The 13,609-nt window shown below is 44.2% G+C and overlaps 1 protein-coding gene across 1 annotated transcript; it reads right to left on the bottom strand.

The window, feature by feature from the left end:
• Positions 1–1,463: 1,463 nt before the first annotated feature.
• Positions 1,464–4,030, bottom strand: LOC4345749 (exocyst complex component EXO70B1). The gene has a single exon (XM_015792914.3). The coding sequence runs from the start codon at positions 3,736–3,738 to the stop codon at positions 1,840–1,842; it is 1,899 nt and encodes a 632-aa protein (XP_015648400.1). The 5' UTR covers positions 3,739–4,030; the 3' UTR covers positions 1,464–1,839.
• Between the last annotated feature and the right edge of the window lie 9,579 nt (positions 4,031–13,609).

The following is a 13,609-nucleotide window of genomic DNA, read 5'->3' as shown; positions in this document are numbered from 1 at the left end:
CAAAAGCCACTGAACACATTCCTTCATTCACAATCACAAGGGGATCAAGGATTAGTTCTTGCAGATACAGTCATGTGCAGAGTTTGGCAGCCAACGAAGCAGAGAACAGCACATGCTTGCTGAGTTATGGAATAGCGGAACCATATGGCTGCTCCCTTTTTCTTTTTCAGAAAAAAGAAAAACTTTCTGATACATATCCTCTATCACAGGCAAACTATTCGGTGGTTATGCCATTTTGAGATGCTCGATCAATTCATTCTGACAAATCAATGTATAGTGTAGTGGACAGTAACAAGAAGAAAGTTACAACGTTATCAAAACTCAGTCATCTGTGTGGTATTACAGTATCACACAACAATACAATAACACAACAGACTATTGTTGGTTCAACACAAAAATGTGAACTTACAAAAGATTTGAGGTCAGCCATGATCAACAATGTTACATATAATAGACTGATAACTAATCAAACAGTACCATACAGATCTGAGTCTGTTTGGTTGCCTACTTTAGGTGCCGAGTTTCTTGAAGTTCATCCATGAAATTGCGTTAAGCTTTGCAATTTTGCACTTTAGGTATCTTGTTTTGTTGCCTTGTTGGTATACATAATTCAGGGAAACTTATTAAGTAAATATAATATATCAAAGAATAACTAGAGCATAAAATGTGAAGACAATTTTCAATTAACAACAAGAATGATATCCTCAAACTAGCAATGCCATCAACTCATCAAGAATGTTTTGTAGATAAAAGAACAGATCAACTGTGCAGCATCACTGTAATGTTCCCTGCAGCCTATAGCCCTCTGCACACTACAGCATAGCATACAACACTTATCAGTGAATTCTAATGTATGTAATGTGCTTGTGCCAAAGGTACTGCAACAATGTTGTGCAACAATATGGACACACTTCTTTTTTTCAATTATAGCATCAGTAAATCAATATTATGCTGTTGTTAAGAGGAGTGGTAATAACATGAAAAAAGGGATTCAGAGCAATGTTGCATTATTGTCTCGTCATGTTTGAAAACAGCAGTATCCAATCATCTTAGTTTATAAAAGCAAAGCAAGAGGAAGCTAAAACTGGATATTTCCTCTACCTCTTTCCTTCTGTCATAGTTTTATCTTATTTTCCCTCTACACCGAGTACCTCTTTTCTATCCAACTCAAAACAAGAAGAAATATAACAAGTTATCCCGCCATACACTTCAACTTTATCATCTGCCAGCAGTCATACAATTGATCAGATACTGAGTCACTCCTAGGCCACAAAAGAATAGCATGCATCTTTCCAAATAGAAATTGCATAATAAAATACTGGACTAAACACAAATCAGATGGAGGCATCCATGATGCTGCATTTGTAATCTCCTATCGGTTTAACACCTGAAAGGATGTGATGTGAAGACCCAATAGATAACAGTATCACATTATAAAATTGTGGTAGAAGAGACTAAGAGAGTGGTATAAATCATTTTTACATCTAATCCACAAGTATTCTCTCCAGATAATTGTTAACAAAAGCTCAGTCCCAACTAGCCAAAATTACCGAAGAATAGTTCTATATGAACTTGCTACTTGCAAAATTATATATAACAGTAATTGTGTAACAAATGAAACGAGTTCTCTTACAGAGGAACAATGGAGGGGACTGACAGCTTGAACGAGAACCCATAAATGATTTCAGATGTCATCTCTGATTGAAAATATCGCCACCTATACCCTTATAAGTACCAAAGAGTAAAACCAGGGCAGCAAATGCTGGCATTGGTTTCCTCTGAAGAATCAAAGAATACATAACAACAGCACCCCTGTTGAATGCTTGATGTACAACAACTTCAGCTATGTGATCTCCTCCTGATATGTGGGGAAGGAGGAACCCCCTCAAAGAAATCGTTCACAGCAATCTCAAGGTCCTCTGCTGAGTATTTGATGTACAACTCTGGGTGCTTCCCATTCTCAATATGATGTCGAAACCTGCCAAGGAATGACCGGTATGCCGGCACCAGCTTCTCTGAAATTGAGATCCTTAGCTCCTCCCTCAGCTGTGTGTCCGGCACACACCATCCTGATTGCACCCTATGCGCCTCCTCGAATGCGGCATTGAAGGACCTGAACCGCTCCCGCAGCGCTGACTTGGATATCCCTGACGAGAAGCCACCACTTACATGGAGCCCCTCGTCTCGCAAGCAATTCAAGATCTTCAACCATGCGCTGCGCTGGTAGTTCGTGGCTGCCATTGTGAATTTACCCGTAAGCCGCTTCAAGTAATCATCACCAATCAGATTCCATAGATCCGGCGAATCCTTCACCTTGTGCACGATGTAGTACACATTGTTCATCAAGAACAAATGCGAGAGAGCCGTGTCCCTGTAGAGTGAGGCCTTGCCCTCGAGGTTGTGTTCCAGGACAACAATGATCCAGATGATATGAGCAGCAAGTGGCGTCTGGTTGTCAGGCTCGGGGAGGTCGAGCTCGGCCAAGGACGGCGCGAGCTCATTGCCCTCGGCGGCGAGGCGCGCGCTCGCCGATGGCCGCGACACGATCAGCTCGGAGAGCGTCACCTTGTAATCGGAGATGAGGCTGCTGTAGTTCATCACGTACCGGGTGAGCGGGTGCACGGTGCCGCCGGGCACCGCCGTCTTGGGCGGGTCACGGAGCACGGCGTTCTCGAACTCGGAGAGTATGCCGCGCACGGCGTCGGCGAGCCGCGACCGGATCTCGGCGGCCTGGACGTATATCGACTCGGCGACCTTGGAGGCGGCGAAGATGTCGGAGACGTCCGGGAGGAGGTCGGAGAGCGCGTCGTGGAGGTCGATGATCTTGAAGAGCTTCTCGGGGGAGCGGCGGCCGATGCTGATGGCCTCGGCGAAGCCGAACAGCTGCAGCGCGGCGCCCTTGACGGCCTCGGCGAAGGGGGTGTCGTGCGTGGCGGGGGCGGCGGCGGTGACGGTGATGTTCGAGATGGGGAGGTCGTGGAAGATGAGGAAGCACAGGCGGCGCTCGCTGGCGAAGACGCCGCGGACGGCGGCGCGGGCCGCGCGGATCCAGCGGCGGATCTTGGCCTCGAGGGCCTTCCACTCGAGGCGCTGGACGTCGCCGATGCTAAGCCGCTCGACGCCGAGCCGGCGGAGGGAGGCGTCGACCGCCGGCTTGCGGACGGAGGCGTACACCTGCGCGCACTCGCGGCCGTACCCGGCCGCAGCCATGCGGGAGGCGATGGCGCGGAGGTCGGAGACGGCGTCGTCGGGGAGGAGGTCGATCTCGCGGATGCTGGGGAGCGAGCGGTAGCTGCTCCGCCGCCCAACCAACGACGACACGGAGTCATCCTCATCCACCACCTGGAGCTCAGCAGACGAGGCCGAGTTCGACCGGTCACTGGAGATGGAGAGCGAGCCGCCGAGGTCAGCGAGCGCCTCGATCTCAAGGTCGAGCGCGCGGGACGACAGCACATGCCTGAACTCATCCTCGAGCCGCGCCATCGCGACCTGCACGGCGGTCGCCGCGCCGCCACCACCCCCGGCCGAGACCGACGACGACCCGGACGACAGCCGGCGCGGGCTCCCGACGGCGGCCGGGGACGGCGGCGCGAGGCGGCGCAGGTCGTCGACGGCGCGGAGGAAGCGCTCGGCCTCGGCGCGGGCGCCGTCGAACAGCATCGGCTCGTCGGAGGCGGAGGTGGAGTCCCAGCGCATGACGACCCGCTCGGCCGCCTCCAGCTCCGCCGATCCGTCCATTGACTCGTCGTCGTCGTGGTGCCGTGCCCCCGCGCGACGCGAGCTGGGGCGCGCTTTGTACCGCGGCGGCGCGAATCCGGGGAGCCGCACGTGTGGGGCGCGCGGCCGCGCCTGGGTTGGCGCGATGGCGCACGGGGGGGAGGCGAGCTGGCACCGCTCTGTGCAGCGCCCGGTCGCGCGAGACAGGTGAGCGAGGCGTCGCTGCTGCCCTTTTGTTTATGGCGTGTGGACTGCCGCCTTGTGGATGTGGAGTTCTTCTGCTTCTTTTTTGTTTGGACTCAGCGACGACCGGGCTGCCTTGGGGGGGGGGGGGGGGGGGGGGGGGGGGGGGGAGATAGAGCGGCAAAAGGCAAGCCGCTTTCTTTGTACTCTCAAAGAAATTTATCCATTTTGCTGTCATGTTATCTCTTTGTCTATGACCTAAAATTTTTCAACCTGTGACCTCAAATGTTTAAATACCTATATGAAGTATTAAATATAGATTAAAAATAACTAATTATATGGATTGCGACTAATTTGCGATACGAATCTTTTAAGCCCAATTGCTCCATGATTTGACAATATGGTGCTACAGTAAACATTTACTAATGACGGATTAATTAGGCTTAATAAATTCATCTCGCGGTTTTTCTGATGGATTGTATAATTAGTTTTTTTGTTTAGTGCCCGAACACCTCATACTATTATGAAACAACAGAGTGATCTCATCCATATAAAAGGATGGATCGCAACCGAAGGCAACCGCGCCTTCCTTAGGCGCTCCTTGGCAACGGACCAACCATCGCGTCTCCGGTTGCCACCCCTCCCCATCTATATATTGTACCGCATTGATCAATAAAGATTCTGCTCATTCATTCTCTACATTCTTGTGTGCAATTCTCTCTCTCACTCAATCCCTCTCGCTCAATCAATTCTATACACTTTCAACACGTTATCAACACTTTCGCTCTCGCAAAGGAGATCGCGAAGTGAAAGAAGGAAATATCGCTTTTTGATCTACACAAAAAGCGAACAGAAGAAAATCATAGAAGGTACGTCTACCTTGATTCCATCCTCGATGCCGTTCTCGGCATCCCTCGCCGTGATCACGCACGCCGTCTTTGCCATCTTCATTGACGATCGACGAGGAGGACGCGCTGGGATCCCGTGGAGGCAGGGCTAGGGTTGGTGGCCGGCGCCACTACCCTCGCCGCCTTATGGCTGTCACTCCGATCGTGGCTGCCCCGCCGGTCCCTGTCGCGCCTACTCCTTCTCCACCGATCGTTGCACCTTCTCCTCCAAGAACTGCCTCAATGAACGCCGGAGCACCTCCACCGCCACCACGCCGAAGTCGCTCCCCCACTCCCGAGCCGCCGGGCTACGGCCGGACCAGGACACTTGCCATGCGCAGGGGGAACTGCCGCTCTTCACTCCTTCTTCGCGCCCACACGCCGGTGCCGCCGCTGCGCGCCGTCCCGTCCTCCGCGCCACGATTGCTGTTCCCCACGGCTCTCCTAGCCGGACCCTAGCAAACGGGGTCATGGGGAACGGCATCCGGGTCCAGCCGGCCTCCGACTCCGATGAGGAGTGGGGGGTGACGGCCTAACCCGGCCGGCAAATCGTCGACGGTCGGAGGGGTGGCTGCGAAGGGAGACTGCGGAGGAGGCGGCGGAAAAGGCAGGAGGCGGCGGTAGAGGCGGAGGCGGCAGAGAGGTGGCGGCGGAAAGGCGGGGGAACGGCGGCGGACGACTGCGGAAACGGTGGCGGACGGCGGCAGCGGCAGCAAAAACGGCAGCGGCGGCGGCGGCAAAATAGAGGAGGCGGCAGAGGCGCACAAGCCGCGGGCGCGGGTTAGGGTTCACCGTAACCGCGCCCGACCCCCTCTCCCACTTGCTCTGGCCACATGGGCCGGCGGCCACATATTGGGCCGGCCTAGAGCCCCCCGTCCCACTTGCACGCCGGCCCAGTGCCAAAAGGTAGTGGGCTGAATCCTATAGATTTCGGCGCACCACCCAATTTATCATTTAATTTTAGTTTTAATTACTAATTTAGCAGCAATTTCATTTTAGTCCCTTGTGTTTTATATAATTTAGTCGAAACAGTTCATCAGTTGTACAAGCAATTATGTAATGGTCCTATAGACCGCTGATGTTATGTGTTAATTAACATAGGTGTTTATTCAAATACCCTGTTTCACTAAATTTATTTGTTGTCTTAATAACATGCCTTTTGCATATTATTTCAAGACACGCTCTACTTCCTCGCTTTATTAATTTACAAAATTCTATAAATTTTGTACTTTGATTTAGCAAATTCTCTTAATTATGTACTATATGATTAATGGAGGATTTAATGCATGTTCAACTGTACATTTTGACTCGGATATTAATCACATGTAGATGGAGACCTATACTTTGGTCATTGCGACCATAACCTAGGCAGCGAGTATCTCGCCCATCATTAAGTGGTCTACATTTTGAGATGATTACCCGATGGAGTCCTACAAATTGGCTGTACTGGTCATAACCTAGGCAGCGAGCATCTCGCCCATCTCACAGAGGTCTACATCTCACGATGATTACCCACATGTGTTATTTTCTGAGCATATGTTTTGAAAAATGAGATTATTTGAAATTTGGTTGAACACAAGGTAGTGGAGTCCTAAACATTGGCTGCGGTATATTCACCAAAATATATTTGCCTGGAGACCATGTTCTAGGCAGCAAGTATAACTTGCCTATTATTAAGAGATCTACTCCACTGTTTAATTACTTGGAGATTATCCACATTGTGCCACCTAATTTCGAATTCTAACTCAAATTGTCAGGTCTATAACCTACATCTTTTCGAAACATTACAGAATATGAAGTCTTACATTTCGCATTGAGATTACAACCACAATATCATGTTTTTATTAATTTTCCTCTGTAAATTAATAATGTTAATCATGATTATAGGGACATGGCAACTATAGAGTTCGACGAACACGCCCTCGATAGGAGTAACTACCCAATTTGGGCTTCCGATATCAAAATAATTTTTTTCTCTTCTTGTGGGATTTCAAATACAATTGAGGAACCCAATGATTGGGATCCACCAGTTGAGAACATAAAGCTATATATTGCCCTTTTCCTTCTGAGGCTCTACATCAATAAAGAACTCAAACATGAGTACATGTTGAAGACGAGCCCTCTCAACCTATGGAAAGCTCTAAAAGAGCGTTATGATCAGCAAAAGGAACTCATTTGGCTTGAGGCTAATTATGAGTAAATTCATTTATGCCTACAGGATTTTAAAAACTGTGGCAGAATACAATCATGATGTTCATAACATTTGCTCCAAGTTGAAGTTTTGCGACAAAGAGCCAACGTAAGCAGAAAAGATAGAGAAAACTCTATCAACATGATACTGAACCAACAATATCGCACTCAAAGGATTCAAGGGAAATTCCTCGAATAACCCTAAGAATCTGACTAGAAAATGCAAATGCAACAACGACGCAAATCCAATGGTCGATTGGAAAGGAAAAGGGAAGGGTAAGGCACCACAACCTCGTGGCAATAGCAACAGGCATTGCAACAGGTATGGATCTGACTATCATGTCGCTAAAGATTGCCACATCCCAACAATATATTGTTCTCCTGTATCAGAGATCCCTAAAGGAGAAAAAGTCTTCTAAGGAACTAAGATTTGAAGCTCACTTCAATCTTACAAAAGAAAGACCTGAGGTTGAAAGTTCTCACCAGGCTCCTATTGAACCAGAGAACAACCTCGTTCTTCTCCCAGAGGATACCGCTGCACTTTCTGCAATGGATGACATGCTCATCGAATACTGCTCAACGGACTCACTTGGAGATTTACTGTAATCTCAGTGCGTCCCACTTAGAGATAAAGTTGCTTTAATCTCAGTGTGTTTGAGACAGTATATTGATATTCTATAGTTTGTCAAAACAATAATGGTTGTAATAAGTAGATAAGTACAAACTCTCTTATATTATAAGGTTGTATGACTTGCTAGTCATTAGAGTATGTACTTTTAACATATGTAAATGTCATGCTATGTATTTGATGTTTTCATCATTGTATGTATGTATATATTGTGGATAAAGAATTCTTCACTAGGTAATTCTTCTTTCACTATAGATGTCTAAGGATATCACTCCGATTGGAGAGGAATTATGTTTTGTGGACAGTGGTACCACAAACTCTATACTTAGGGAGATCAAATACTTTCAACCTCTCAAAAAGAGAGAAGGCAAAGTTTTGACTATCGCTGGGTACACAAATTACAATTGAGGATGCTTTATTGTATCCCGATTCAACCCGTACCCTACTAAGTTATAGAGATATCCGTCAAAATGGGTTCCACATTGAAACCCATATGGATAATCGAGAAGAATTTCTTCTCTTAACCAAACAAAACGGATATGGCAAACGCATTTGCGAGAAAATTCCATCTCTCACATCGGGATTGTACTCTACATACATTAAGCCCATTGCAAATGTTGCGTATAAAGTAATTTTTCAAAATGTTGATGCATTCCACACTTGGCATGATCGACTTGTGCACCCCGGTATCGGGATGATGGGAAAAATTATTGGCAACTCTATTGGTCATCATTTTATCACTGATAAATTTCCCAAATCCTCTGATTTCGTATGCACTGCATGTGCTACTGGGAAACTGATTTTGAGACCATCTTATCTCAAAATTAGAGCCGAACCACTTAAATTCCTTGAATGCATTCAAGGAGATATTTGTGGCCCTATTGTGCCAAGATCTGGACCGTTCAGGTACTTTATGGTTTTGATTGACGCATCTACTAGATGGTATCATGTGTGTCTTCTATCGACACGAAACCATGCCTTTGCCAAATTAATGTCTCAAATTATAAGGCTGAAGGCAAATTACCCTGAACATAGGATTCAATCAATCCGTATGGACAATGCTGCCGAATTTACATCCCATGCTTTCGATGATTATTGTATGGCATTGGGAATTCAGGTTCAACACTCTGTTCCATATGTCCACACACAAAATGGTTTGGCTGAATCATTGATCAAAAGAATTAAGCTTATTGCTCGACCATTATTGATGAATTGCAAATTACCTTTGTCGTGTTGGGGTCATGCAGTTCTGCACGCTGCTGACCTTGTCCAACTACGACCAACTGCATATCATGAAACTTCCCCAATGCAGTTAGTACGTGGAAATCCTCCAAGTATTTCCCATTTGCGTAAGTTCGGTTGTGATGTATACATACTGATCTCACCACCACAGCGTACCGCTATGGGCCCACACAGGAAAGTGGGGATCTATGTGGGATTCAAATCTCCGTCGATCATAAAGTATTTAGAACCCTTAATAGGTGATCTATTTACTGCCCGGCTCGCTGACTCTATCTTTGATGAGGAATATTTCCCGGCATTAGGGGGAGACTTCAAGTACCAGAAAGAATGCCAGGAAAATGATTGGGATGCCCAAGGTATTCCCGCCTCAGACCCACGTACTACTGAAATTGAACTTCAAGTTCAGAAAATTATACATTTGCAAAGACTTGCAAATAACCTGCCAAATGCATTTACCAATTATAAAGGTGTGACTAAATCTTTCATTCCCGCTCAGAATGCGCCAAAAAGAGTGGAGGTACCAAATAAAACCACTCAACTTCCACTCACTAAAAAGAGAGGAAGAAATATGGCTACTCAGCGAGAAACAATTGCTAATAAGCAAAGAAAGACGGTAAATGCAAACCAACCTTTAGTTGGTACACACCAAATTGATACTATATATCAAGCAGATCGTGATAGTCTGCAACCTAGCTCGATGGTACACAATGCTGAGACTAGGAATTCGGAAGACCATAGACACATTGTTTCGGGAGATCACGATGAGTCTATAAGGGTTGATGAAATTGCCATCAACTACTCTGAAACTGGAGAATCTTTTGATAGAATAGCTACAATTGTCGACATTAATTTTTCTGAATAAATTGTTGATTGCCTCCAAGTTGATCCAAAACCTAGGTCTATAAAAGAGTGCCAAAAGCGCTCTGACTGGAACAAATGGAAGGACACAATTGACGCAGAATTAGCCTCGCTTTACAAAAGAGATGTATTCTTGGCTGTAATGCCTACTCCTCGTGGTATCTTTCCTGTGGGATACAAATAGGTTTTCGTCCGGAAACGGAATGAAAACAACGAGGTGGTGAGATATAAAGCAAGGCTTGTAGCACAAGGTTTTACGCAAAAACATGGCGTTGATTTCAACGAAACTTACTCTCCAGTTATGAGTGGTATAACTTTTCGATATTTAATATCATTGGTAGTACAAAATCGTCTATTTATGCAGTTGATGGACGTAGTGACAACATATCTTTATGGGTCACTTGATTATGATATTTACATGAAGGTTCCTGACGGAATTGACATCCCGAATCAGAAGGTAAATCGTAACATGTATTGTGTTAAGTTGCAGAAGTCACTTTATGGCTTAAAACAATCGGGCAAGATGTGGTACAACTGATTAAGTGAATTCCTTTCACTAAAGGGATACACCAAAAATGATGATTGCCCATGCGTCTTTATCAAAAAGTCCCCCACAGGATTTTGTATTATCTCGGTATATGTTGATGATCTCAACATCATTGGCAATACACAAGATATTAATGAAGCACGTCATCATTTGAAGACGGAATTTGAGATGAAGGATTTGGGTCAAACCAAATTTTGCTTAGGTCTACAACTTGAGCATTTACCTTCTGGAATCCTTGTGCACCAAGGTGCATATACCCAGAATATTTTGGAGAAATTTAATATGGACAAGTCATATCCTTCCAAAACCCCTATGGTGGTTCGATCTCTAGACGTGGAGAAAGATCCATTTCGACCAAAGGAAGATGGTGAGGATGTGCTTGGACCTGATTTTCCATATCTTAGTGCTATTGGCGCACTTATGTACCTTGCAAATAGTACGAGGCTAGATATTGCTTTCTCGGTAAATCTATTAGCAAGATACAGCGCTGCTCCTACCAAACGCCATTGGACTGGAGTTAAGAATGTCTTTCGATATCTTAATGGTACAAGAGATCTTGGACTTTTCTTTAAAAAGAACCAGGATTCGACTTTAATTGGGTATACTGATGCTGGCTATTTATCTGATCCCCACAACGCCACATCACAAACAGGATTCGTATTTTTACAAGGTGGAACTGCTATTTTATGGAAGTCTTCTAAACAGACTCTGGTAGCCACTCCCACAAATCATTCTGAAATAATTGCATTATATGAGGCATCACGTGAATGTGTATGGCTTCGCAGAATGGTTAACCACATATTAACATCTTGTGGTATTGGTTCATTGGAATCACCTACCATTATCTATGAAGATAATGCCGCTTGTGTTGTTCAGATGGAAACAGGTTATATTAAGAGCAACATCACTAAGCATATTGCTCCTAAATTATTTTATCCTCATGAGCTTCAGCAACAGGGAGAGATAAACATCTTGCAAACTAAGTCATGTGATAATCTTGCTGATTTATTCACAAAATCTCTACCATACTCCACATTCTTTAAATGTGTCGAAGGAATTGGTATGAGACGACTTAAAAATTTGCAGGATTCAGGGGGAGTATCTTCCTCTGGAAAATAACCTATTTTCGTCATATTATACTCTTTTTCCTTTGTATGAGTTTTACCCTTTAGATTTTCTCATCCAAAGTTTTTAACGAGGTAATATCAACATAAGCTTATATGTCTTATCATTTGGCTTTTCCCCACTGGGGTTTTTACTAAATGATAAATGTAGACATTATACTATTTTGGATCATACTATGAGCTTTACTCATAGATTTAAAATAGTCAATAATATATATTATGGTTCTCTCCTTATTTTTCCCACTGGGTTTTCGAGGAGTTTTACGTGATGTATTTAACTATAATTATTTCTAAGATTATCTTTACAGATATCTGGAACAGTGAAAGAGCAATGATCAAAGCTGGATTCGATCAAGGGGGAGTGTTATGAAACAACAGGGTGATCTCATCCATATAAAAGGATGGATCGCAACCGAAGGCAACCACGCCTTCCCTAGGCGCTCCTTGGCAACGGACCTACCATCGCGTCTCCGATTGCCACCCCTTCTCCATTTATATATTGTACCGCATTGATCAATAAAGATTCCGCTCATTCATTCTCTACATTTTTGTGTGCAATTCTCTCTCTCACTCAATCCCTCTCACTTAATCAATTCTATACACTTTCAACACATACGACATCATATATAATACCTGATGTGACACGCCAAAAATTTACACCCCTGATCTAAACACCCCATTTGCAATCTACTACTGTTCAAATCTAGATGAAGAAATGTTTTGGACTTATGATGATGTTCGTTATTCTAATGAAAATTAATGCGATGTTAATTAGATCATATAAAATAAGAAATCCATTAACGTGTAATTAATTGAGTTCCAATTATTACAAACTTTTAAAACTTAGATTTATTTGGTATTTCAAAACAACTTCTAAATAGAAAGTTTTCATAAGAAACAAATGTTTAGTAGTTTAAAAAACACTAACAAAAACCAAGGTAAAATATGTATCTTAATAAAAACGAACCCCACATCCTGAGAATTTGGAGCGAATACAACAATTTTTAAATTCAAATGAAATTAGCTATTGTTAGTTACTAACGTCGTCAAACATTATTAATATGTCTCACATTGAAAGGACAGTGTAATGATAGCTGCCACGATAAGGCAGATCGACTAGTTAAGAGGTAAATATGCGAGTCTTCGGAGACGAGGTATACATGGATGGATGGTGGTTTTTTTTTCTGGGAATGAAGAAGAAAGAGAGGGAAACGAAAACTTGCATTATGAAGGAAACGAATGAATCGCATGAGAGAATAGATGACGAAGCTTGCATTGGAGGAGGTGTGCTCTCTAAAGACATGGTAGTGACTAGAAAGACTTGATCTGTTGGAAAAGGAGCAGTGGATAGGGTTACAAACAAGCACCAATCTTAAAGTAGTCAAGGATCAATTCGTAAGAATGAGGTGATTTGATTTCTTGACACCCTTGTAAACTCTTATAGCTTGCGTAGGAGGATGTGTAAAGTGTGTATACATGTCTTATTTATATCGGTTCAGTTGTGTGTATACGTGCTAAGTATAGAGGCAAAATTTGCTATAGGATACCAAAAGATTGCGACCTTTGCTGTGAGACATCCGAAGATCGTGTATTTGCTCGTGGTCACTGTAAAAAAGTGGTAATTAGCTGCTGGACACTGCTACCATTATTTTATTATTTCCGGTCGAAATAGAGAGAGAAAGAGTTGTGTAAGTACCAAATACCCCTGACCCCTGGACACTATTCTTTCCCTCTCTCTCTCTCTTCTTTTCTTTTCCCCTTCTTCCTGGCAGTGGAGCAGAGGCGCGAAGGCCACGGCGGAGCTCACCGGCGGCGCAATGAGAAAGAGATGAGCAGAGAAAGAGAGGAAGAAGAAGAAAATGAGAGATTGACAAGTGGGCCCATGGGCAAACTTGTCTTTAACCAAAGTTTCTCTCTCCGTTTTTACCGTAAATAATAAAATAATACGGTCGGTGTCCGCCAGCTAATTACTACTTTTTACAGAGTCCACGAACAAATACACGATCTTTGGGTGTCTCACAGCAAAACCATAATCTTTCGGCTTGCTAAGTATATATTCAACCCATTGTCTAAAACCGAACCGACTATTGAATGTTGATTATACTCCCTCCGTTTCAAAATGTTTGACACCGTTGATTTTTTAGTACGTGTTTGACCATTTGTCTTATTCAAAAAATTTAAGTAATTATTTATTCTTTTCATATCATTTGATTCATTGTTAAATATACTTTCA

This window comes from Oryza sativa, chromosome 8, assembly GCF_034140825.1.
Source record: "Oryza sativa Japonica Group chromosome 8, ASM3414082v1".
Classification (NCBI taxonomy): domain Eukaryota; kingdom Viridiplantae; phylum Streptophyta; class Magnoliopsida; order Poales; family Poaceae; genus Oryza; species Oryza sativa.
The sequence above is the reverse complement of the archived record's forward strand: the minus strand, read 5'-3'. Positions and strand labels throughout refer to the sequence as shown.

Bases quoted from the DNA above. Each gene is read 5' to 3' on its own strand.
- LOC4345749 (XM_015792914.3), bottom strand. From the start codon at position 3,738: ATGGACGGATCGGCGGAGCTGGAGGCGGCCGAGCGGGTCGTCATGCGC.